At 39.2% G+C, this 26312-nt stretch overlaps 2 protein-coding genes across 3 annotated transcripts in view; one reads left to right on the top strand and one right to left on the bottom strand.

Annotated features, from left to right (window-relative positions):
* Window positions 1–5054, bottom strand: part of NHLRC2 (NHL repeat containing 2) — a 37248-nt gene extending 32194 nt beyond the window's left edge. The window contains exons 1-2 of the mRNA XM_080403292.1: window positions 4448–5054; window positions 2281–2433 (exon numbers count right to left, since the gene is read on the bottom strand). Of these exons, the coding sequence (XP_080259418.1) occupies window positions 2281–2433; window positions 4448–4610 (316 nt within the window). The 5' untranslated portion in view covers window positions 4611–5054. The remainder of the gene's footprint in view (window positions 1–2280; window positions 2434–4447) is intronic.
* A 61-nt stretch (window positions 5055–5115) lies between these two features.
* Window positions 5116–26105, top strand: DCLRE1A (DNA cross-link repair 1A). Of its 2 annotated transcripts, XM_080403284.1 has the most exons (10): window positions 5116–6099; window positions 7444–8340; window positions 8632–8988; window positions 10892–11025; window positions 12185–12303; window positions 13993–14136; window positions 15055–15200; window positions 16260–16414; window positions 24526–24667; window positions 25317–26105. In XM_080403284.1, exons 1-10 carry the CDS (start codon window positions 5682–5684, stop codon window positions 25481–25483), a joined length of 2679 nt encoding a protein of 892 aa, XP_080259410.1. In that variant the 5' UTR covers window positions 5116–5681; the 3' UTR covers window positions 25484–26105. The 2 variants fall into 2 exon arrangements, with proteins under 2 accessions (XP_080259410.1, XP_080259409.1); XM_080403283.1 differs by having other exon boundaries at window positions 7444–8988.
* Window positions 26106–26312: the final 207 nt, after the last annotated feature.

The following is a 26312-nucleotide window of genomic DNA, read 5'->3' as shown; positions in this document are numbered from 1 at the left end:
GTCAGAGTTAAGATGCCTGTTTTCATTCTGACATTAACTGTCTGCTAGGTCAGCACCCTCTGTCACTTCTATGGCACGGTAAATATATACATGAAATGTGTAAATAAATATCAAAGTGATTAAAACAGAATGAAACTGCAGAATAAGGCTGAATACCAAGATACCTGCACTAATATATCTAGACATTCTTAAAGCACTTTTTGATATGGCTGACATCCTTTCTACTTTAGCTTTATTCTTCAACTTCTATTTTTTGCAAGTTTCTCAAGTCAACAACTCTCCCCTTCTCTTTCTCCTAGTGATTAGGAAATCACATTTGCCCTTGGTGAAGAAGATGCACATTGACATAAGACCATCTACTGAAGGATTTCTCTATGGCTTAAAAAAATACAACCCTTACTGCCTTGATATATCATACATATTATTGTAATGTTAACATTTACAAATTTAGCACAGCAGAGAAAGATTAAATAATCTGACAATCAAAACATGAAAACAGCAGAAAACAACCAAAAGGTTGTCTATAGTTAAAAAAAGAATCTTTTTCTTTTTGTTTGAACCGTCAAACACCTTAATCTCTTCCTGAATCTTCCTGAATCCTGCTATCCTGTTTCCTAATGGATTAAATTTAAGATTAATGCTGCACACACCTGCTCTTCTTTCCTTTTACCTCCACTCACCCCAAGTATCTTTTTTCTTACACTGGTCCCTGTAGGAAGAGGATAGCTCAAATCCAAAAAGAACTTATAAAAATAGCTCAAATGCAAAAAGAATTTATCACCTATCAGCAAAGTACTTTCTTTAAGTAATAACTCCTATGACAGGAAGTTTAATACAAGTCAAACAAAACCTCTATCTCCAAGTGGACCTTCAGTTCAGTCCTGAGTGCTGCAGCCTCTTCTACAACAGTGTATGGTCAAATACTTCAAAGAGAAAGCTTGTGGGGAAAGGTTGTTAAAATGAGTATTTTGTTGTCAACTGATTTAACAGCTTTGTCTTAAAAAACAGATTAAGGATATGACAGGCATATTAATACAGTAACACTATAACAAAAATGTTTATAATTTAAAGGTATTAATTCTATGAACATCAATGTAAGCTTCTGAAATCTCAACCTAGCCCTTCTTCCCAGTATGCCTGATATCCACCACAGTCCACTTACCATTTGCTAACCATCTTCCACTTAAAAATGCCTCCTTCTCAAAAAAATGCCATGAGTTTTTCATTATTAAGGATCTTCATATCTGAAATATTTTACCAGATCTCAAATTTCTCCAAAGCAATCAGCTACACTTTCCAAAGTAGAAAAATTTCTTTATGTGAGTCTCCTGTAAGGCACTATGTAAACCTAGCACGTATGTGAACTATTTAAAGAACTTGAAATTTCAAAGACATTGTAATTTCTTTTTCTAGTGAAAGAAGGTAACACATGAAAATAAATGCTGCCAAAACTAAACCCCTTCAGAAATGCCAATAGAGAATCAGAGACTTAAACACTGTAAGATAATGTTATTTACTACATATACATTATATTTAATACAATATTTTTAGGGCTGAAAATAACACTGTTCTTCATCTCACTATTCAGTCTATTAAAATATCCAAGATAAGTGAGTAGCTGATACATTCTGCGCAAGACCACAGCTTATCTCTGACAAGTCATCATGGTGACAAGAGACTGCATTCTAAATAGTAATTACCCTGCATTTTTATTCACTCAGAGAGAGATAGATTTCATCTCAGATGTGACTTTAAAGAGTTTAATTCCCTCTCTAGAACACAGAACTATTACTGGTATATAACATGATGCCAATACCAAAGAAATCCTAAACCAAGCTTACATATATTGCCATTTCAGTTAGAACAGAAAAAAACAAGTAATCTTAACGATATCCATCCTACCACCTTTACTATATTCTTCTCAGAATTGGTTCCTAGGTTAAGCGTAGATGGTTACATACAATTCTAAGCCCATATCTTACACCCTTGTGTAGCTTTTTGCTAATAGCTTTATTCATTAGGATATCAGATTTGGGCTTTAAGCGCATAACCTGTTTCTTTAATTACATGGACACAACAGATACCTTATTTAACCCCATTTAAAAATGTGATGGCAGTATACACAGTCACCTTTTTTAGGCTGCTTAAAAGATTAGAAGACATTTTTAGGTTCCCCTGAAATTTTGCCAACTGTTTAGTAACCAGCAACAAAGTGACTCAGCTACTCTGCCTGCAACACTGCCAGGAAATTCTATTCTAAGTAAGCCAAAGCACTTTTACCTTTATCAGAGTACTGGTGCTCTAATGCGTGGAGATCAGGCAGCAGGTGCAAGCAATTGATGCAGCAGTAAGTAAAGAAATCCAACACCACAACTTTTCCACAAAGGTCTTTGTGAAGAGAAATAGGACCTTCAGTGTTTAACCACTGTAGATCTGGAATTCAGAAAACAGCGATAACCAGTTAAGGGAAGGGCAACATACATAAATGACATACCACCATATAATGTTCCTGGTACATTTAACTTAAAAAACCTAAACTTCAACATCCCTTTCTATGTAGGTAGAAAAGCAAACCAAAAGCCTTATATTTATCCAAGTCACCCTTATGTTCCACAATTCTTCATAATCAGTAAACAAAAATAAATATTAACAAGATTTACTGTGATACTGAAAGTACAGTTTATATATTTAAATAGGCACCTCTTAGTTGAAAGAATATACAAGCCTCAGAACAATTATCATACATTTTAAAACATTATCTACATTATTCAACCCCTAACAATGGAAAACAATTGATTTTTTAAAATTCATATAAATCCTAGTGAATTAAAAAAACCTGTTAAACTCTTAATGATTTTTCCAACAGTTTTGTAAAGAGATGACTGAAATAATTTTGTGTTTATAGTTTTGGTCTTGATTTTTAAAGTTTGCAATGACATTTAAACTAATTCTATTAGATGGGAAGAAGTACAACCTTTTCAGATATACCTGATACTACTACTGGTCATTTATTTTAACCACTTTATATGAGACACGAAAGCATTCTTCTCTCACTGGTAACTGCTGTTCCTCTACTTTTAGCAACTGACATCAAGACAATAAATAAATATCCTAGAATACAGCCTGCTGTTATTATCACTTAACATTTCTGGAAAAAATGGGGCAAAAAAAGATAGTTGATACAGTGCAAAGCTTTGAAGGCCTTTTTTTTAAACAGTATACGCTGAGTAATCTAAATATCCTCAAAACTTCCACTCTGTCAGTTTCAGTAAACTAAGTTCTTACTGCCCCAGGAGAAGTTACTGCTGCTGAAGTCAGCAGAAAGCTTGTCTGTGGAGGACTGATGTCTATGTCCATGTATTTATAAACAGATACACACACATTCAGATTTGGAGACAATAATGAGAATAATTCATCAAGTATGTGTGTTATTTCCACAGTATAACTGCTTTACTGTTTACTTTTTGAAAGAAAAGAATAGGTAATTTATTTTGCAGCATTTCTCTTTTTCACTAGAATTAAAATATTTTATATAAAAACACACTGCAAATGAAAAATATTGGCTACTTATTTGAGCTCTTTTTAGAGAGAAAATAAGGCTTGACAGAACACAGGAAGTGAAACAAAGCGAATGACAGAAGTGAAAATTGAATCCAGGGGTCTAAATCTAGACAGAAAGAGGATTCACTTTGCTCCATTGATGAAGTCAGCATTCATTCCCATGATACACATATGATTTTAACCCTGAAGTTTACCTCCTGAGGTCTCTTGTCTTGCAGTCAGATGTGAGCTCCCACAGCTGCAGAGTCTCACTAAGTCCAAAAGGACCCTGAGCAGGGCTTGTAAGACCTTACAAGACTTAACCTTTGATTTCACACTTAGCAGAAGAGAAAAGGAAGTGTGAAAGGGAGATGGGCACTCCACTGGAGCATGATGACATCCCCAGCACAGTCTGTGTTACCAGCGACATGAAAACTGACAAGCACAGGTAAGTCATGGGGAGAGAGAGCCGGGAAACATCCTAAACAGCCGCAGCAAAAAGAGGGGAGCTCAGGAGAAAGCTGCAGGACTTGGTAAGGTTCCCACTACAGATGGGACAGGCTTTATACATATTAAAAAAAAGTAAATTAATGAAGCTAGCAGAGATTTAGCACAGGCTTTAAAAAACGGGGTTTTGCAACCAGTAGCAGGGGGACCACTTATAAAGGGGCTCTTTTTTTCTTGTCCTTTGCTCCTGGTGCTTTCAGCAGTGACATTTCCTGTAAGTAGAAGAGCCTTTTAAAGAAGCGGCTCAGGGGGCCGGTAACCCGGCCCTCGCAGGCCGCGGAACTCCCCGGAGAGCGCCACAGGGGAGCGCCAGCACTCAGCCGCCCCCGGGGGGAGCCCGCAGCCGCCGCCTGGCCGCGCTCCGCCGCGGGGCCTGGCCCGCTCGGGCCCCGCCACCCACCTCCGCCGAGCTCGGGCACCGCTAGGTCCCGCTCCCGGCTGTCCATCTTCTTCAGGTACTGGTAGACCAGGTTCTCCTTCTCCTGGGCTGTGTCGGCGTCCAGCAGGGCGTACTCCAGCTGGGTCTGGGCGGGCAGCAGCCCCGCCAGGCCCCCCGCCGCCATGACGCCTCCCGGGCCAGCCCGCGGCCGGGGCGGTTGGCTGTTTACCGCCCTGCCGCTTCACCGCCGCACATTCGGCACCGCCCGCAACGCGAGGGAGAAAATGCAATAAAAAAACCCCAACCAAACAAAACCTAAGCACAAATACAAATAACTCGTCTGCCTTAAACAGGGACCTTCTTATTCATTTCCTGTTTTTACATAGCTTTGATATTGACAGAAGCATATTCGCGACGAGGATCCCCAGGGGCGATTCCGGCTCGGCAGATTCGGCACAGCCAGCTTTTTCCCGCCCAGTTACTTTGTAAGCGGAACAAACGTGAAAATCGAGCAGTTTCGGGACAAAATCCAAACAAGGCGCCAATAATTTAAACGGTGGGATTTTTTCGGGGCGAGAATGCTGTGAGAGAAGCGGGAAACGGAGCGACAGCCGCGGTGACGAAGCTGCGGAAGCGAATGCGGAGGCGAACGGCTGAGGAGAGGCGCCCGTCCGCGACCCTCGGTAGCGGCGGGAGGCTGCGGGAGAGCCCGGGGAGGCGGCCGCATTCGGTGCCTGCGGCGGGCGGGGGCGCCGGCGGCGGGGAGCGCAGCCCCGTGTCGGCCTTCCCCGAGCGGAGATTCCCGGCAGCCATCCCGTAGCTCAGCTCGTCCTTGTTTTCTTTTAAAATCGTCCTGCTTCGGAGCAGCGAGGTGGCCGTCAGGGGAGCCGGGCTAACTGGGCATCCCCTTCCGAGGCCGGGCCGGGCGCTGAGGAGAGGGGTAGCTGGAGGACATGGCGCACCCTGCAAGTCTTCCCGCATCTTGCAGACTCAGGTTTTGTGTAACAGGAGTAATTAGAAATATTCAGGGAGACGGCCATTAAATTGTTTTGAGGATAGGATCCACCATGCTTCTGTCCCATCGCAGACATCGCAGACAGTTTGGTTTGCGGCCCAGTATTGCTGTTTTGAAATGGAGTTCAGGTGCTTTTCATCAGGTAGGGAAGGGGCGAGGGAAGAGAGAAGGTACTAGTGGAAGGAAAGGTAGATTTGTGAACTTTTGTATTAAAGAAAGGAGAATATTTATTGTGTTGCCATGTCTGAAGATGCTTTATTGGAAGAGGACATTTGGGAGTACAAATCCATTAGGAAGCAAAAGCATCAGGGTAATTCAGAGAGCATCTCTACACCTGTGCAGAAAGTAAGTGATGGCAAGTGTGGGCCAAAAAGAAAGAGAAATAGAAAAAAACCCCAAACTATAGAAAAAACAGATACGCTTCAGAAAACTGAGCATAGATCAAGGCCAAATCAGGATGTAGATCAGTGTAAAGATGACAGTAGTGTGCACTCCCAGGAAAGCGTGAGTAGCCTGACGGAGCAGAGCTCACAAAATACAAAGCCTGTTCATGACGGATACTGTCCCAGCTGCCAGATGCCTTTCTCTTTGCTATTGGTCCAGACACCCCGGTGGCATGTTGCTGAATGTTTGGATACTCCAGGATCTATTGAAAAAGGTATGAGTAAAGTAAGAAAAAAAACTTTGGAGAAGAGTTAAAGGCTTCTCACATAATGTTGCTGTAAACCTTGGTTTTTTTATTTAGTTCAATGTTTGAGATAGTAGTTGGTATGATTTTTAGAATGTTATTACTGATCATTGATCAGTATTTTCGTATGAGGGTTATGGTTCTTTGTGAAGAACATGGAAATCTGACATGAAAATCTCTATTGGAATCTAATCTCAAAACTTTGTAGAGCAGTCATAACAATTCATGGTGGTTTATCAAGCTACAGTTTTAGTAGTTTGTTGAAGGTGCATATTTCCCATTTTACAGTAATGGAACCTGTTTCAGTTACTAAGTCAGTGTCAGAAAAAAACCCTCCTCCAGTTAAGAGGCTGCTACTTTTGATACTCCATTTCTTTTTGCTTAGGTATAAATCTCATTATCCTGTATCCATTTTGCTGTGTGATTTGTCTATGGACAGTTGAGAGCTGAAATCAGTCTGTTATGCTAATTTACTTGAAAAGTTAGCCCCTGGTCCAGTATGCTTTAGAAATTTCATAAAGAATTATACATGAACATTCCTGTATCATAAGACAATGCAGATTTGAGTTCTGTATGAGAGGAATAAAGCTTATTAGCATTCCAGCTGATAGTTTCATATGGGGAAATACCATGTCTGAACAGAGCCAGGTATCCAATTTATGTTCTTAATCTCATGACTTTCGAAAACCAGAAAACTTACAGTCAGGAAGTTTGAGTAAAGGCTGTTCAAGGTAACACAGTCACTTCCTTTTTAGCTTTATAACTTTCCTTTGTAACTTTCAGAACAATGAAATGTGAGTTCTTTAATCCCAATTTTGGCAGTGGTTTTAACTTAAGACAGATATGTTAACACCTCATTTCCATCTCTTCCTCCCATAATTAACAGATGAAAAATCCTTCTTACTTGATTTATGCATTCATCTTAAAATCCTACTGGCCACCTTTGCTGCTGCTCTGAGCTCATTGCTTGCATGTGAGACAGTTCTACTAAACCAGAAGCCGTATCATTACATTAGCACAGCACTGAAACAGAGTTACTGTTATTGTTAGAGGGCTGTATTAATTCAGGCATAGTGCTGTATTAGCAGCAGCTGTTTGGTTTTAGGTTGGAAGCATTCTCACATCTGGCCAGCTCAGGGCAGGAAGCCTTGGTGGCTTGAAAATTTCTTTTTACTGGTGCTGTCTGTCTTCCAATAGCTGCACTCATAACAAAACGTTTTAAAATTGTGTCATGTGTGATTTTTATTTTCATAATTATGCCAACTGTATTTGCAAAGATATTAACGTTACTTCTTTGTTTAACTCTTCTCACAGAGTGTCCTGATGGTTTACTGTGCAATTCCACAATTCCATCCCACTACAAGCGTTATAGCCATTTTCTACTTGCAGCAAGCAGGGCAGGAGGTTATCTTGTAAACTCTTCAGCAAACACTTTGGAGAGCAAGATGACATGTTCTACTGCTGCAAAGCCCAGCTGTTCCCCAAGTCACCTAGTGGAAATCTCACAGAATGAGAAATCATCTAGTACTGTAAAAAATTCCCTGAATGACTGTACATTGATGGTACAATGTTCACCACAAATGAAAGCTTTAAATATCAGTGAAAGTACTTCCTCTTTTGTGGATGTTCAAAAGTCTCAACAGACATTTCAGCTTACACAGACCACAGATAATAGTTGTAAATTTGAATTTTATGACTTTGCATCCTCTCAAGAAAGTGAAAGAGGAGAAGATCTGTGTAGTCAGAAAGATACAAATCAGCCAAGTCTACTACAGTCAAAAGCAGACTTCAGTGACTGTGAAATTTCTTATTCTCCACTGAGTACTTTTGAGGAAAGTGAAGGGGAAACTGAGGAAGAGGAGAAGAAAGTAAAAATATCACAAAATAAATTATTCAAAGTCTGGAACTCTGAAGATGAAGAATCTAATTCTGTGGTGTTTAAAACTTTTGATGGACTTCTCTTACAGCAGAAGCCTCAGCATGAGCATACTAAAATGGGAAGCTTCATAAGTGAAAAAAAACACTGTGAGGAAGTAAATACATTGAACCATCTAGATCATAGCATAAAACCCGTTACTCAGAGTCACGTGAGCACCAAGTCATGTGTAGATAATCAGCATCAGCAAGAGGCTGTAGCCAATGGATCTTCTTTTCCTTTTAATTGTGAGGAGGTTAAACAGCCAGAATTGATTTCCTCTGCTGCTAAAGCAGGTAACATAGGGTCAGAAGATACTGCTGCTTGTGCTTTGGAGTCTGTATGTGTGAGTTTTACTGAAACATCATCACTAGTAGTCAGGGAAGATGCCGGTTCTCTTCTGACACAGAAATGTAATGTTTTGAAGGACCCAAGCAACATTTTAACTAATACAGGTGAAACTACTGCCAATGCAACTGCTCTCCAGGAGAGTTTGCAGTCAGTAGTGGAGAAAGAAGGAAATCTTAATACAGCTGCTGTGTGCTTTCCCAGCCCTATCTCTAAAACAGTCCCATCTCGTTCTTTAGGAAGTATGAATGCCAAATCCAGTCCTGCCAAAGAACTCAAACAAATGGACATTGGTGTTTTCTTTGGGTTAAAACCCAAAGTGAAAGAGGAGAGCAAAGGAGAGACGTGTTTGAGTGAGGGAAAGCAGATACCAAGTTCAGTAACTCCCAATGGAAAGCGGCCCAAACAGCAAAAAAGGAAAGCTGAAAGGTCTGTGGAAGATGTAGAAGCAGTTACAGAAAGTTCAAGTAAAAGTGGAGCCTTTGCAGATATAAGTTCTGGTGGCCGGCAGAGGTGGAGAAAAAAATTGAAAGAATTGTCTCCTACAGGTGAAGGAACAAGAAAAAAACACTGCCCTTTCTACAAGAAAATACCAGGTAAGAGGTAACTGTTGCTTGTAGAGGTTAACTAATTTTGAGTTGATTGTTGTAATTGTTTTTTCTTAATTTTAGACTTCAGTATTCTTCATTCTTCATCTTTTAGACTGCAGCTCATAATGAATTTTCTTCCCTCCATCTAAGTTGAGAAAATCTTGTGTAGGTGCAGATCTGCAGAAGAAGGTGATTGAAGAACCAGAGTCAGCAATGGCTGAAAATAGTGAAATAAGTAGGAAAATTATTTCAAGGACTCAGTTCTGAACAGGGAAAAAAGATTAGCAGTTTTAAAAGATGAGTCTACTTAAGTGATGTTGAATATATCTCTTGGTAATATTCACTCCTAATTCCTGAATTTAATCTTTTACGTCATTTCAGTTGTGCCTAAAAATAGAGCTGTCAATAGAAATTATTTCCTTACACTACGTTAAAAGAATTAAGTTTAATTTTGCATTTGAAATTCAATAGTATTAGAAATACAATTTACTACAACTGTGAAAACAAAGAAATTAAAATCAATTAGAAGAGTTTAGTTAAGGAAATACCCAAGAATTTCTCAGAATCTCCTCAAAGCAGTTAGATCAATTACAGAGTGATGGATCAACGGCTTAAAAAGCTTCAGATCCTCACAGTTCCTTTTACCACTAAGACTGCCTTAGCTTTGGTAGATATTTGAGGAGGCCAAATAGAAATATGTTAGTGATCCTGAGTGCCAAACTGCTACTTGAAGAGTGACCTGGAAGTTTTTGTGGGACTACACCAGTATTGTGGGTTCCATGGGCTTAGTGAATTTTCCATATATAGTACATTTGAAGAGCAGACTCCTATGCCTACAATGCAATATTAAAGTTGCTTTGTTATTATCTATATTATCTTTGTTCTGAATTTTGTTATTACATTTCAAGTATATTTGACTGCATTTTCTGTCTTGCTAATGATGTGTATTTATCCTGGTGGCCTAGTATGATTCAGCTTCCCTGCAGTTTTGAGTCTGGTCCCTCTCAAACACTTTGGGATTTTTTGGTTTGTGAATTTTTTTTTGATTAGCAAAATGATGTGGTTTTTGGAGTTACAAATACTTAAAGTTCTAGACTCAAGTAAGTAGAACTACTTCTAGTTGTCCTAGAAGATCTGGGAAATTTATGTAACATGAAAAATATTTGCATGCCATGAGGTGAATCAGTTCTACGTGCTATTTCATGGTTTTAAGGAAGTACAACCCAATGTGAAAGGACCATTTGTCAGTATGTTTGCATTTTTAAAAAATTACATTTGCAGAGAAAAGGACTATCTTGTATACAGCTGTCTTTGTGCAACTTCTTTATACAAACAGCACCTCACTGAAAGCATACAGTGGCAAATCAGTCACATTTCATCTCAGAAGATATATTTGGAGACCCCAGATTGCTTGCTTAATGATTGTATGGTAGCATGTTTTAAGAGGAATTTGATATGTAGAATAATTGAAAAATTGCAGTTTGATTGTAAAATGCGTTTTGTTAAGCTGTAGCTACCTGTGTTATTTTGTGCTAAGGTGTTGGTATTAGATTTTAATCTACATGAAGTTTCAAAAGTATCAGCTGGATGCACGTAAGTGCGGGCTTTTTGCTTAACCAGTTGCCATCTGTGTAGGATGGCAGCTGATCAACAGATATTTGGGAGGCCTATGAAGGTATTTGTGTGTGCACGCTTTTCTAAATTTTTATTTTAATAAGTAAAAATCTTTTTTGTGACTGACATACGCAAACCTTGTTCATCTTTAAATGGCTTCTTCAACTGTATGCCCTGTAACTGTATTTCCTTTTAATTTGGAAGAAAGAAAAAAGAACAAAAGGAACATCTACTTAGAAACTGGTTCTGAACTATTGATGTCTGCTGACTGGCTTCTCTTCCCTTTTTGCTGTAGGAACTGGTTTTACAGTTGACGCCTTCCAGTATGGAGAAATTGAAGGCTGCACAGCGTATTTTCTTACTCATTTTCACTCTGATCACTATTGTGGGCTATCAAAAAACTTCATGTTTCCAATCTACTGTAACAAGGTACGTTTTTCCAAGATTACTATCAAATCCATGCACAACTATAATCACTTTTATACTGCTGAAAGTAAAGAGAAGATCAGAGGTTCCTTTGTTGGGTCAGTTAAGCACAGTGGCTCTGTATAGCAAAATCTGGGTTTCCCTTCTAAGAACTTCTTAGCCTGGTTTGACTGATGAAGAAGATTAGTGAAACTTCCCTGTCTAGATACCATTAAAATACTCAGGTTTAAAAGAATGTCTAGAGGTCATACAGACTGATCTCCTGTACAGCACAGGTTTAATTTCAAAGTTAGATCAGACTGCAGAGAGCCTTTGTCAGTCAAATTTTGAAAATGGGACAGATTCCACTACTTCCTTGCAACCTCTTGCAGTGCTTACCCACTGAAATTTTTTCCTAATATACAGTTGAAATGTCCCTTTTTGCAACTTGAGATTGCATCTTGCTCTTTCTGTGTGCATCATGGAGAAGAATCTGGCTCCGTCTCCTCTATAACTCTGTTCAAGTGATGAAAGTCTGAAATTCCCCTTAAGCCGTCTCTTCTCCACATGAAGCAAATGGAGTCGTTTTAGCCTGGTCCTGTGTGTTCTGTGCTTCAGGCTGCTGAATGGCCAAGACTGCCATTAGCTATTGTATGTCTAACAAACTTTTCTTTATTCATAACATGGTAGGGCACCTTGCCTAATCAATCCGTCCAGAACCTGCATCAAAAAACCTATTTCTGATTTACTCTGGAAGTCTTCTGGAATGCCTGTGTCCCATGTTGCCCTTCCAGTAGTTGTTGGGGTGACTGCAGTCTGCTGGGACAGGATCCAGGTCCTGTGACCTGGAAACTTCAGTTGTTGAAAGAAGGCTTTACCCAATTCCTCTGCTTGGCAGTCTGCAACAGATGTTGTTCCCCCTTGTTTGCCTCCTCTCTGATTCCAATCTGAAACCTGTTCACAGGCTTTTCAAAATTTGCTTTTTTAAGACAGTTTTTTTTCAGTTTGCTTTTTGAGAGACGACATGCAAATGAAAGGCTTGATTATACCCCAGATCTCATAGTTTCTCTCCAAGAGACAGGCTGGCTTTGAGAGCCTTTGTTTCTAAAATAAACAAAGGCCTTTTTTTTTTTTTTTTTTAGACTTTGTTCCTATTCCATATTAAATCCTTTCCCTGTTACAGATAACTGGCAACCTGGTGAAGAGCAAACTTCGAGTCAAAGAGCAATATGTCCACGTGCTGCCTATGGACACAGAATGTATGGTGAATGGGATCAAAGTGGTGTTGCTTGATGCCAATCAGTATGTATCATTGCATTTTTTGTGGAATATTTGTATGTGTAGAATATTGAAGATAAAACATTAACTGTATCTGTACAGCTATTTAATGATTTTCAGGTTTCAATGGATCTGAAGAACTAAGGATGAAAATACTTGACATTCTTGACTTGGCTTAGTAACATGCATTTTCACTTCAGAAGTGAATTAGGCATGTAGGAGCTTAAACTTCTTGCAAGTAGTTAGCTTTTGAAATAGGTGAGTTATCTTTGAAAATGAAACTTAGTCTTTTTTGATAATTTTAGTTTAACTTTATTATGCTTGGTTTTAATGAGTCCATAGTATTAACCACATATAGCTCCATAATTTTTAAGCTTGTGGAGAGGTTGAATGATTTTTCTAGTTATCTGGACAGTAGTTTTTGGTGTCTAGTTGGGAACATCCTGGATTTGATTATCTAGGTTTCTGTGGCTTCAACTGAAGATAGTGAAATCTTCAGGTAAAGAGGTACTTTGAAACCTGGGACGTACAAAACCTAGCCAACGTTCTGAAAATTGTATTTTAAAGAAAAGCCTGTTGAAATCTGGAACAAGTCTTCCACTGGATTCTGTGATGAAGGGTGAGATTCTTGTCTGTTACACTGACACTGTATGCTAACGATGGATTTAAAGTTCAGTAACACCTGATTTCCAGCCCTGTGTTCTTGCTGTTTTGCCTCTTGGTACCTTATTTGTCTATGGGCTAGAGGAAAAATCCTTTCCCTATATATTGAAATGCAGGACTGTGTCTCAGTTGCTTTGAGTATTACTCATTGTAGGATTTGTTTGTAGTTAGGTCAGATTCCATTAAGTCCTTTGAGAACCATTTCTGGGAATGAAGGAAGCCTTGTTGCTTATGTAATCTGGACACTTTTCATTTTTCCTGTTTGTCTCTCCGATCCTCTACTTCAATTTAAAAGGCATATAAACCTTAGGTACAAGGTTCGACTTCTTGCAGAGTTCACCAATTCTGTCATTTTATCTCTGATTCATGCCAGTTTTTTCCTTTTTTGAGATTTCATTTACCCTTTACAGATGATTCATGTCCAAAATAGTCCCACTCTGGTTTTCCAGTCTGAGCTCTTGCCCTTCAGACAACTTTGGCAAGGAACTGCAGAAGGTGCAATGGATTCACTGTGGCCAGTAGGAGAATTGTATTTATAATCAGGGAATTCAGGATGGAGGATAGTGTTTAAAATCTGGAAATAGAATTTAAAAGGAAATGCTTCAGTGAGTCCTGTAGGAATGAAGATGCATCTGTAATAATACAATTCTCTTTCTCCTGAATAAGAATGCTGCTTCTCTTTGGTGTACTGGTTGCCCTTTGAATCGAGTAATAGAACATCAGGAATTGCAACTGAGGCAGCATCTTTGTCATATGCAGAAGACTGAGTATCCCAAAAAGACAATTAATGCTTGATTACTGTTGATGTGCTTTTTTTCTTCTCTTCATCTTGGCTGAGAACTCAAGTCTAGCTCATCCATGGCCATATAAGATTAGCTTCAGAATTCCTTTAGAAATCAAAAATTTCTAGCTAAATTAGGCTGCACAGTAGCTGTGATTTAAATGCTGCTCTGCACACCTTCCTGCTGCTGAAGAGTGGTATATCTCTGAAGGCAGTTTATCAGTATGGAGAGCTAACATAATTTGTATGGGGTTTTTTGTTTATTTCAGTTGTCCAGGTGCAACAATGATCCTTTTCTGTCTACCAAGTGGAACTGTTATTCTGCACACAGGAGACTTCAGGGCAGATCCTTCTATGGAGCGCTACCCTGCTTTGGTTGGTCAACAAGTTCACACCCTTTACCTCGATACCACGTAAGCTGTGTTTAATTATGCTTTTTTCAATATAACCCTCTTTTCAGTTTAGTAAGACTTCATATGAACAAAGTAAATGTAAGCATAAATGACATTACTGTTTTAACACTTCTTAGCTCTATCTAGTATTGAATAAAATCAGATATTTATTGAAAGTCCATTTATGTCTAGCTTGCTAGCTTGTTCATCTATTATGCTGTTACATGAGAGAATAAAAGCGGGGGTGGAAAAGATGCTAAAGTATTTGCTGGGATGACATTATTTAAGTGGTATTAAATTCCGGGTGTCAGAACATTGAGTGTTCAGCTCTAAAACAAGAGGTTCATGGAACACTGGTTTGGTGTGGATTCAACTCTGTTATGAAAAGGGGTGTGGGGGAATTCAAAGACTGAAAGAATGCCGAACGGTTAAATCAGTTGTGCAGGTTTTCATTAGACCTTTCTCTGACTCATGTATATAAAATTGTTTTTCTGTGTGCGATGACTAATGCCCAGCTGCAATCTTTTTTATTTCTGTTCCATATGTTTCTCCGAATGAAAAATGCCTTATGTTGTGGTTTGTGTACATGACAAAAAATAGACATAAGGATGTAATTAGTATATGATACAAATATCTAGCTTGAAAGAGCACTTGGTATTTATAGAGAAAAAACTGCAGAATTGAGTGCCGGTATCAGACAAGTGAATAGTTGTAGAGAAAAGACTGATATAGGTAATGTAAATTTTATTGCAACAATTTCATCTGGACACCTCAGCGTTTCTAATAAATAGACTGCAAGTAGACTGAAATTATATAGAAGGATTACATCTTTTTCACTACTTTGTTATTGTATGCGTGCAGTTTTGAGGGCATTCTTGGTAAATTCAGTTGTCTTGTATCTTATGTAACGAAGTGGTATGTATTGTTTCCATGCCCCAGATACTGTAGTCCTGAATACACTTTTCCCTCTCAACAAGAGGTTGTCCAGTTTGCTGTCAATACTGCTTTTGAGACGGTGACTTTAAACCCACGTACTCTAGTTGTCTGTGGCACCTATTCCATTGGAAAAGAAAAAGTTTTTTTGGGTATGTAAAAGAAGTATACTGGATCAAATAACTAAATAAATATCTAAGTCAGTGTTAAAAGGTCTTTTTCTTGGAGATCTAAAGGGTCGCTTAGTCTTGCTGGCCAGATACTGTGTAAAGAAATGAAATATATTTAATAATCCTGTGGCTAGCTTTTTAGTTTTCTAATCAATAAGTTAACTTTCTGAAAGAAGTATTTTTCTGTCATATTTACAACCCCCTGAATATACAGAAGGCCAGTTTAGATGCTAAATGAATTAACCTATTTAATTGATTGTGGTAAGAAAATTGCTAATGGCAATCAAAAAAAACCATAAATGAGGTCTTTATACATTTTTGGTGTTAATAATTTCATGTTGTTAAGAAACAGCAAAAAGATATAATTATTCTTTAACTTCTATTTTGGTAACAGTTTTTCCTTCCAGGCTTATATTGTGTATTTTCCTAAATATTTATAGTAATCAGTTTTAATGAAATCAATTTTAACAAAGCATTCCCCAAACCAAAATCCTTCTTTTCTGACTTCATGCAAATTTTGTGTGCTATGCTTCACTCAGTTACAGCATTAAGAACCAAAATGATTGCCCACATGTATATTCTGGAGCATGCAGCCATGTACCATTTATGCTTTTGAGTGTATTAAAGTCATTAATACAAGACTTACTTTCACTGAAATTTAGTGTGAGCTTTAATGTGAGCTGTTTGTCGCATATTCCAAAACCTGCACATTTCTGGCATCTTTAAAATAAATAAATACCAGTCACCTTGGTAAAATTCTGCCAAAGAAATATGACTTGGGATGTATCAAAAGTATTTCTATTCTCCTTCTTTTTCCAATTGTCATTCACAATTCTGCCACTAAAATGTATGAGCCAGAGATTTTTAACAGCTGTTAATTTTTTTAATTTTAGGGAATATGAAACATTGTATCCTGTTGAATATGAATTTTTTTCAGTAGTGAAAATGATCCAGTGCACTGATTAGGAATATCTCCAAAATGGGCAGAAAAATGAACTCTTACAATTTCTTGATGTGATTTCTTTCTGATTACTCCTAAAGCAATTGCTGAAGTTCTGGGCTCGAAAGCGAGTATGTCTCGTGATAAGTACAAAACACTGCAGTGCTTGGAATCAGCAGCTGTTAATTCCCTCATCACTGTGAACTGGGATGGTACTTTGCTTCACATTCTTCCCATGATGCAAATTAATTTTAAGGTAAGTTCAGAAAATATACTCTGTTTATTAACCCACCACCTGAATCTTACTCTTGGCTCCTGCCAACCAGTATTGTGTGTGGTGCTTTTTAACCTCTTGTCAGAACATATTTATTTAGTAGAGTTTTGACATGTAGCAATACATTGAAAATAAAATGCAATTAAACATTAATAACTGTCTCCAAACATGATACACAGAAAGTGTAATTTCACTTCAATGCGGTGCTTGTACAAGATAAGATGAGGTTTGTTCAAAGGCTTACTCTTTGCGGGCCCTTTTGAAGTGGATTTATGTAATGACTTCAGGATCTGTCCTATTAGCAATTAATATATTGTGACATGGAGTCCCTGTTTTCAGCCTGTCTTTTACCTAGTATGATGTAGGAAAAGACTAAAAGGATTTTCTGCCTCCGAGTCTCTGTTTTGAGGCAGCCCATGAACACGGCCAACTTCCAAACTGGTATTTGATAAAAAAGGAATGGGTTTCTCTGTGTTCTTCTTGGTTCAATTTCCATGTATTTATAATTGTATTTTCATCTTTCAAAAGAATATTCTCTGTCCTTCTGTGCTGATGATTTACATGGGGATAAGGATGCATGAAAATCAATGAAAACTCACACACTGAATGAACTGGACACCTCGTACATACATGCCTTAGTTTTTGCAGACACAATCTTCTCCAATATTTGTAGCAAAAGCAAATAAACCAGTTTATTTTAAGACAATGTTTCATCCAAGTTGACGTCAAATGCACATTTCAGTTGAGATTTGAGACAGTCGGGTTTTGTGGGAATTTCTTAGTTAGGAAAGGTGACTGATTCCTGGGGGGAAAGAAGGTTTTTCTAAATAGACTACAAACTACAGAATGGCATTAAGGCAAAGCAGCAGGCTCTAGATTAAAGGTAACCTGGAAGAAAGAAAAAAACAGTGGTCATATGCCTTACAGACTTGTTTTCCTGCTTTACTTCAGGCCTGCTGTGCCATCTCAAGCAAATCCTTCAGAGCAAGCTGGTATTTAGCTCCAGGACCAGTCGTGGTCAGGGTTGACCTAAAAAGGAGAAAAAGAGGATATATGGTTTGGATGAGAGCTGCGGGAGGTGGAACTTAATACCTTAATGTTTTAACAATGTTCTATAATCTTTTCCACGGTGCGGCCAAAACGGAGTAATGGAAATGTGTATGGATTTGTTTTTAATGTGTTGTGTTGTTTTAAACAGTAATATATTTTAGTATTAGTTTCTTCTGCAGGTTTTTGGTTGTTATGTGATTCTCTGTCATGTGTCCCAGCACGTATGGTGTACTCGCATAGCTGGACTTTCAGGCAGAGGGTGTGGTTATACCACAAGGATGTCTAGACAGTCTTACTTCTAGAGAGGGGCAATTGTATCATGTGGAGGGTCTTGTCTCTGAGAATAGGAGGTTCTAGATAAATCCACAGCATGGCAGAACGGATGCCTGTACCCTGGAAAGGGCCAGGAAGGATTAAAGGCACAGTGATCTAGTGGACGGAAGTCCAAGTGTAATGGCTGTATACTATGATGGGAATTTGATTTCACCTGTGAAGTTGTTGGAATGCGGCCTCATGCTGTCATTAGTAACTTTGTGTCCATCTAAGGTAGACATGCTAGGTAGACTTCCAGGGTGCTAAGGGTCCAATGAAGCCGGTAGCTAGATGAATGCCTGAGTGGAATGTAGTATCAGTAAAATGTGGAGAATGTTAAATGCTTAAAAATGAGATCATGTGATACCTTGTTTCTGCTCCAGCAGCATCAGTAAACATGAACTCGGACAAGGCAATATTGTAAAGAATAAATTACCTGTTCACTTGCAATCTCATTTTAGTTAAAGAATGATAAATGATATCATCCTGTTTTTACAGACCATGTAAATGTTGATGCCATCATCTATCTCTAGTTGCATGTTTTTGTTTTGTGCTGGATTATACAGGTTTTGTCCTGAATTACTGGCTCATTACTGGGAATGCCAGAATTTTTTGATGATCCTCATCCCTAAGTGCAGTGCCTTTGTTACCTTCTGGGTCTCTCCTACCTCTTTGGTTTTATTTGATCCCTGGTCCGCTCAAAAACACAATCATAATTCTTAATCTTAGAACGGTTTGGGTTGGAAGGGACCTTGAAGGTCATCTAGTTCCAGCCCCTTTGCCATAGGCAGTGACACCTTCCACTAGACCAGGTTGCTCCAAGCTCCATCCAACCTGGCCTTGAACACTGCCAGGGATGGGGCACCCACATCTGGTCTGGGCAGCCTGTGCCAGTGCCTCATCACCCGCACAGTAAAAAATTTCTTCCTAATATCTAACCTAAATCTACCCTCTCTGTTTGAAGTCATTCCTCCTTGTTCTATCACTACATGCCCTTGTAAAAAGTCCCTCTCCAGCTTTCCTGTAGCCCCCTTTAGGCACTGGGAGGCTGCTGTAAGGTCTTCCCAGAGGCTTCTCCTCTCCAGGCTGAACAATGCCAACTCTCCCAGCCTGTCTTCATAGGAGAGAAGCTCCATCCCTCTGATCATCTTCATGGCCCTCCTCTGGGCTTGCTCCAACAGGTCCATGTCCTTCTTATGTTGGAGGCTGTGGGGTCTCATGAGATCAGAATAGAGGGGCAGAATCACCTCCCTCAACCTGCTCGTCATGTTTCTTGTGATGCAGCCCAGGATACAGTTGGCTTTCTGGGCTGTGAGCGCACGTTGCTGGGTCACGTTGAGCTTCTTGTCTACCAGAACCCCCAAATCCTTCTCCTCAGGGCCGCTCTCGATCCATTCTCCACCCAGCCTGTATCTGTGCTTGGGATTGCCCTGACCCAGGTGCAGGACCTTGCACTTGGCCTTGTTGAACTTCATGCGGTGCGAACAGGCCCACCCCTCAAGCCTGTCAAGGTCCCTCTGGATGGCCTCCCTTCCCTCCAGCGGGTCAACTGTACCACTCAGCTTGATGTCAGTGGAAAATTTGCTGAGGGTGCACTTGATTCCAGGATCCATATCGCCAATAAAGATGTTGCACAGCACTGGTCCCAATACAGACCCCTGAGGAATGCCACTTGTCACTTGTCTCCACTTGGACATCAAGCTGTTCCCCACAACTCTTTGAGTGTGACCATCCAGCCAATTCCTTACCCACCGAGTGGTCCACTGGTCAAATCCATGTCTCTCCAGTTTAGAGACAAGGATGTTGTGTGGGACAGTGTCAGATGCTTTACACAAGTCCAGGTAGATGACGTGTCATCTTCCCTCATCTGTCAGCACTGTATCCCCGTTGTAAGAGGTCACCTCTTTATTTTCCATGTGCCTTAGCATAGTTTCCAGGAGGATCTACTCCATTATCTTGCTGGACACGGAGGTGAGATTGGTCAGCCTGTAGTTCCCCAGGTCTTCCTTATTTCCCTTTTTAAAAACAGGGGTTACATTTCCCCTTTTCCAGTCCATGGGAACTTCACCAGACTGCTGTGACTTCTCAGATATGACGGCTGGTGGCCTAGCCACTTCATCCACCATTTCCCTCAGGACCTGTGGGCACATCTTATTATGTCCTATGGATTTGAGCATCTTCAGATTCCTCAGGTGGTCTCTAATCTGATCTTCTGTAGTGGATGGTTCTTTATTCTTCCAGTCCCCTGCCTTTGCCTTCTGCAGCTTGGGCAGTGTGGCTGGAGCACTTGTTGGTGAAGACTGAGGCAAGAAAGTCTGAGTACCTCAGCTTTCTCCATATCCCAGGTAACCTAGTCTTCTGTTTCCTTCTGTATATGGCCCATATTTTGCCTAACTTCCTTTTATCACTGATGTACCTATAGAAGCTTTTCTTTCTGTCTGTGACATCGCTGGCCAGATTTAATTCTATCAGGGCTTTAGTTTTCCTAACCTGATTCCTGGCTGCTTGGGCAATTTCTCTGTATTTCTCCCAGGGTACCTGTCCTTGCTTCCACCCTGTATAAGCTTCCTTTTTGTGTTTGTTTTTTTCCAGGAGCTCCTTGTTCATCCACGCAGGCCTCCTGGCATATTTTCCTGACTTCCTCTTTGTTGGCAGGCATTGTTCCTGTGCTTGGAGGAGGTGGTCCTGGAATATTCACCAACTCCTATGGGCACCTCTTCTCTCCAGGGCTTTAGCCCATGATACTCTACCAGGCAGATCCCTGAAGAGGCCATTAATTTGGGCTAATTTCCTGCTTGTGTAGTTTCAGTTGCGAACCTACAAATCCATGAAATCCTTACGGGAGTATTTTCAGTCAAAAGCTCAGATTCAGTCCTTATTTAGTAAATTGAGTACATCTGTGATCTTGTACATCAATTGTCTGTTTAGCCGAATGCAAATAACCAAACCTTGATGATATATTATAGTACTGTACAGTTTTTTTTCCCCTGTTATGTTCTTTACTAATAGAAGAAATGTCTGTGCTCCATCCTTCATAGTTCTAAGGACTGTATGCATGATTCTTCTGTTTATTGTTATTGAAAAACTTTTCTGGTCTGTTTCTAGATAAAGAACAACAAAAAAAGCTGCCTAAGCTACATGTGCTTACAACTGTAGCCTGGTGTCATTAACTGTTGATAAAATTGCAGCTGCCCGAGGAAAGCTTCCATGTTTCCAGAGCTGACTGCTCCCAAGACTAAATCTGGATGCTCAGAGCTTTCCTTTTTACTGGAGTAGAAAGGAAATGAGTTCTTGGTTTTCAGAAGTTCCTGCATATACTTCCTTGTTCACAGGCTTTCTGCAGTGACCAGGGGCTTTTATTTTTCCTGATCATTGAGTCTCCAGATTGCTGGAAAATGTAAACAGCTTTGAATAAAATTGGTATTTTTTAAAACGCATATTCAGGAATTTTAGAAGTATTTTTGAGGTCTATGTTGTGAATATTTTTTCCTTTTGGTGGCATCGTCCAGCTGTTTAATTCCAGTTCTGGGGCTATCCAAAATCTGCTTTTCTCCATGTTGATTTTCAGGAGTAATATCAAGCACGTTTTCTTTTCATTTTGGAGTCAGCTCTTTGTTCATGTATGATTTATAAACACTGTATTGATTCAGCAGAGTGTGTCATTCACCTAAAAGCCACAGGTGCTTAGAAAATACAGAAACCTCTCTCTGTCTTTCCCCTAGTTACCAGAATTTAAAGACTAATATTGGTACCTTGTGCCTAGAAATGAAGCAAGCAAAAATGAATAGTGACCATAGTTGTGTTAAATCCACTATGAAAAACAGGTGGATCCGTGCATGAGGTTTTTGGCAGTTGGAAAGATGTTTTTTGTAAACCCACAACATCCTCAGAATATGTGCTATACCCTAGATTTTCACTTGGCCAAAGACTTGGTGATAGTAGTGTATGGTACATTTCCCTTTTCTGTGTGAGAAGTCTTGTGTCAAGATGTCAAGATGTGCATGTTTCTGTACACATGCAGCCACAGTGAGGGAAACTGCTACTTGGCTTGAATGTTTCCATTACTTTTTATCTTCAAATGTTTATTTGAATATTGAATTCTGGGCAATTTTCTATTGCTGCATGAGGAGTTGTGTCACTGTCTCAAAAATCTGTTGAAGAACAAGTTCAAATCTGAGAACAAAGCGTATCTGTAGTGTTTTATAAATTCATATAGATGGTCTCAGTCTGTAGTTAGGATGAAAGCGGTCCCATTCATAATGTTGGATATCTGGCCAGATGCGACTAGATGTGATGTATTTTTCCAGGCCTTACGACTGCCCCCTTGAAAAGAACCAGTGTTTGAAATGAGTGTTTGGCCAAGATGTGTCAAGCCGGAAGGGTAAAACTAGAAATGACAAGCCATAGGCAATCAGAGGCAGTGAAAATGCAGTGGCAGAGGAATATGCTTTTGGTGGTGTTACATTGCTGTTGGATTGGGTGAGGTTCTTTTTCTTCATTTTTTCCTATGTGTCATTCTGGCTTTGAGTTTGTTTTTTAGGAGTTGATATCAAATTTTCTTTAGGTACTGCCTGGGTCAAAAGTGAGATGACATGCTGCAGATTCATGTTTTGGATATTCTTAACGGATAACATGCACATAAATTTAAAAACTAAAAATATTTATACTTTTTATATATGTGGGTTTTAGTTAAAATATTATAAAAATAAAACATGAATTTCTGCAATATTGCTAGTGGATTTGAAATATGAAAAGGAAAGATTAAAAAAAAAAAATCAAGGGAATGTGGTACTTTGCTGTAATACTTGGTTTTACTCCAGTAAAATACGAGGTTTGATGTATGTACTGATGAGGAGCTGTTCTTGAATAAGCCGAATGAGTTTAAGTGATGTTAGGGCTGATTGTAAATGAACTATTTAATCACATTTGAGTCTTCTCCTACCTTACGGAATCTGTTTGCATGTGCCGCTGACTGTAGCGACAGTGTAGATAACAGGCTGTCATGGTGATTGAAGGAGGCTGATTTAGCCATGAAATATATTTTCCATTTTAGAAGGATGACGGTTTAGAACAATGTTGGCTAAAGCAATAACAGAGGAAATTGTAATGTGTATTTAAAGTGGACTTGTTATGAATAAACACTGTAGTGATTTGTTTTGTGGAAAGAGGCCATCTTTTCTAAAATGTGCGCGTGATTCTTTTGCAACAAACAGTCTTTTGCAACAGCTAAAAACTGAGGCTTCTGCCGCTTGAATATCTGCACCTCTTTTATGTTAATTAGCTCAGTAACGTCTTGTCCTAACGTTAAGGTGAGATTTTTCAAAAGTGCCTGTGATTGGAATGGACAAATAATTTTTTTATGAGATTGAAATTGCATCCTTAATCTAAATATTGCACACTTGACTTACACCAACTTTGAAAGCAGATTAGTGTTGCTTAATATAATAACCATTATATCTGAAGTACTTGTATTTAGATCTCTTTAGAGCAAGGGGAGCATGGATGTGAATTATTACCTGTGTTAATTTTCCCAAAATGAAATGTGAAGGAGAATTAGACTGCTACAGTTACATCTTCAATTTAGTGAGGATTGAACATTTGCAGTGTATTAACAGTCATGGCAGCTAGCCATAATTCCTGTTGCTGAATGAAATGTGTGTTGTGGTAGGGTTTTTTTTTTTTTGTTCTTTTATGTGCCTAGTTTGATGGATCCTGTATGTTGCTACTGGACATTGTACTGAAGGTGCTATTAAGTGTGGCAGTGTCACAGGCAGCCTTCCGCTTCCGTGCTTAATAACTTTCAAGTGTCTGACAGGTTACTTAGTGTTCTATCACAGCCTGTCTATCCCCCTCTCCTCAGCTTTTTTTAATCAATCTTTATTTTGTATTCCTTTTCCTGCTGCTGATGGGAGGTTTATGATTTTGAGTTCTAAAATCTTGTGGGGCTTTCAAATGGAGAATGTGCCTTTAAGGTTTTATACGGGACACATGAAATTGATTTTCTGTTTTTGGTTTGAAATAATACTGACTTCATTTCATCCAGGAATAGGATTGTACATTCCTTATTCTGCCCTCTCATCCCTTTTGTGATCCTAGCTTAAACAGCATTGAAAGCTAACTTCGCCAACTTGGAAACTCTTTCAAGTTAATTTTTTTTTTTTTAGAGTCAAGAGATGAGAGGTTGTTTCCTTTCCTATCACGAATGGAGATGTGGTAAAACATGATTTAGTGCTCAGAGCAATACCTGACTCACGCATTGGCTTGCTGCGATTTTTTGGGTAGCTTAATTAACTCGTGAGTGCTTCAGGGCATAAGCAGATGTCAGGATCTCGGTGGCACTTCAACTAGATGATTTTGCACTAAATCAGGCTTTTGCAATCTTTTATCACCACTCAGCTGCAAGAGTGCTGACCTCTAGCTGAGAGGAGGCAGTGAATGGCTTGGAGAGCAAGATCTAGTGATGTTATTTGTACCTTACGTGTTTTGATCTGTAATGCATAGCTCTTAATATGTGCTTATTCCGATGGAGCAATTGAGATCCTAAGGTACAAGGTGCTCTGCAAATGTGAATATCATTAATAATTTAAAGGCAGATGGTACTTAAAATAAAAAAGTTAATATCAAAACATGAAAATAAAATTTCGTCTGCAGTCACTCCATCATGAAATGTCCAACCTTTAGACTAAAGAGCTATTTAGGGGGATTAAGTATACGCTATATTCTTTTCACAGGGCTTGCAAGATCACTTGAATAAGTTTTCTGAGAATTTTGATCAAGTTCTGGCTTTCAAACCTACTGGGTGGACCTACTCTGATTCATGCCTTTCTCTGGTGGACATCAAACCTCAGACAAGAGGAAAGATCACTATATATGGTATGAGTGGTAAAGATTTGGTGCATTTATTTTTTTGTGGATGCTTTTCATATTTTTATTCTGCAAACTCCTACTGTTCTTTGTAACCAAAGCTTTTTCTGATAACTCGATGAGAAACTGAGCAGATGGTCTCTCCAGGAGAGAGCTGTGAACTGAGTAATCAAGAGCACTGTAAATGCAGATTTTATCGTACATTTTGCTCCTGTCCTCTTCATGCAAATAAAGGCTTTTATCTGATCTAGGTAGAGACTTCAGGGGTGAAGTCTTGGCCTGACTGGTGTGGTGGCAGTGCAGTTCCAGAGCCAAGATTTCGTTCCATACCTTACTCATTTGTGAGAGGCTGTGGGTCTTGGTCTTCCTCTTCCTCTCTGTTCTTCTCGGTGGGTGGAGTTGAATACCTTAACATTGATTTAACCAAATGCTTGGTGTTGCTCAGTTTGCTCTGATTAACGACTTGATAACTTAACGCAAGATAATGCTTCCAGAAAGAAAATCTGGGGTTTCATTTCACCTTGGCTATAAACTTTAGGTTTCAAATATGAATTTAAAAAAGTACTGCCTAAAGTACTTCTTAGCTGGAAGGCCTGCAAAAGTATTTTGGCAAGAAGCTAAGTAGACTGACAGATTGCTGTGATTTGTTTCATTTCAGGGATTCCTTACAGTGAACACAGCAGTTACCTGGAAATGAAACGTTTCGTTCAATGGTTGAAGCCACAGAAAATCATCCCCACTGTAAATGTTGGTGACTGGAGAGCCAGAAGCTTGATGGAGAAGCATTTTAGAGACTGGATGATTGAGGGCAGTAGGCGTAAATAAATATAAAGAAGAAAGTGTATTTCAAAGGAAGTAGGCTGAAGTGGGAATTGCAAGTTCCTGTGAGTTTCATTTGACTCCTTTTTCCATGGAGCTTTCTTTAGGGAGGACTAAGCTGCCATTCTCCTGAGAAAGCTGAATTTGGAGCGGGGGGCAGGAAACGGCACCTTGCTTCTTCATCCACCTACTACTTATTTTTCCCATAACTTAATAATTTTTTTTCAAATGCGTGTTCCAGGTTATTTTTATCTAACTGCTTTTTCCTCATTCTTAATTTTCTTCAGATTATGGAAATGCCCAGATGTATAATGCTGGGGAAGAAACTGCCGTCAAGTTAATCATTTCTGAAAAGAAGTTACTGTAATAAATGAGATGTTATTAAGCTTATGTCACATGCTGTCAATCCAAGCTTCAGAGAAGCTCATTTCATGAGGCAGAACTGGCTATTGTGATTTAAATCTTATAAACAAGATTTACCTTGTGAGAGAAGGTTGGTTCGGCACCTTGCAGCATACATACTTCAGAGAATGATTTTTATAAAAGACATTGCTACCTATATTCTGCTTAAGATTTTATGATTTTTTTTAAATTTTTGTTTTTAAATAAAGAATGTACATGAAGCCTGTGTGTTCTTCCTGAGGAAAATTAATTCCTTTTCAGTATCGTAGTTGCTAATCTGAGAAACCTGTGAGTAATACCTTTGGTGAATGTGTTGTATGTGTTGCTTGTGTAGGATTGCTCTTGCATCCTGGTAATGCAAATTCCCAACATACGGTCAAAGCACAGGGCTGTTTCCTCTCCGTGTAGTCCTTTACAATGCATTTGGGTTTGC

This window comes from Falco punctatus (genome assembly GCF_963210335.1).
Source record: "Falco punctatus genome assembly, chromosome: 9".
Classification (NCBI taxonomy): domain Eukaryota; kingdom Metazoa; phylum Chordata; class Aves; order Falconiformes; family Falconidae; genus Falco; species Falco punctatus.
The sequence above is the reverse complement of the archived record's forward strand: the minus strand, read 5'-3'. Positions and strand labels throughout refer to the sequence as shown.

Bases quoted from the DNA above. Each gene is read 5' to 3' on its own strand.
- DCLRE1A (XM_080403283.1), top strand. From the start codon at position 5,682: ATGTCTGAAGATGCTTTATTGGAAGAGGACATTTGGGAGTACAAATCC. The intron at 6,100-7,443 runs GTATGAGTAAAG...CTCTTCTCACAG, and splicing joins TCCAGGATCTATTGAAAAAG to AGTGTCCTGATGGTTTACTG. The intron at 11,026-12,184 runs GTACGTTTTTCC...TCCCTGTTACAG, and splicing joins TTCCAATCTACTGTAACAAG to ATAACTGGCAACCTGGTGAA.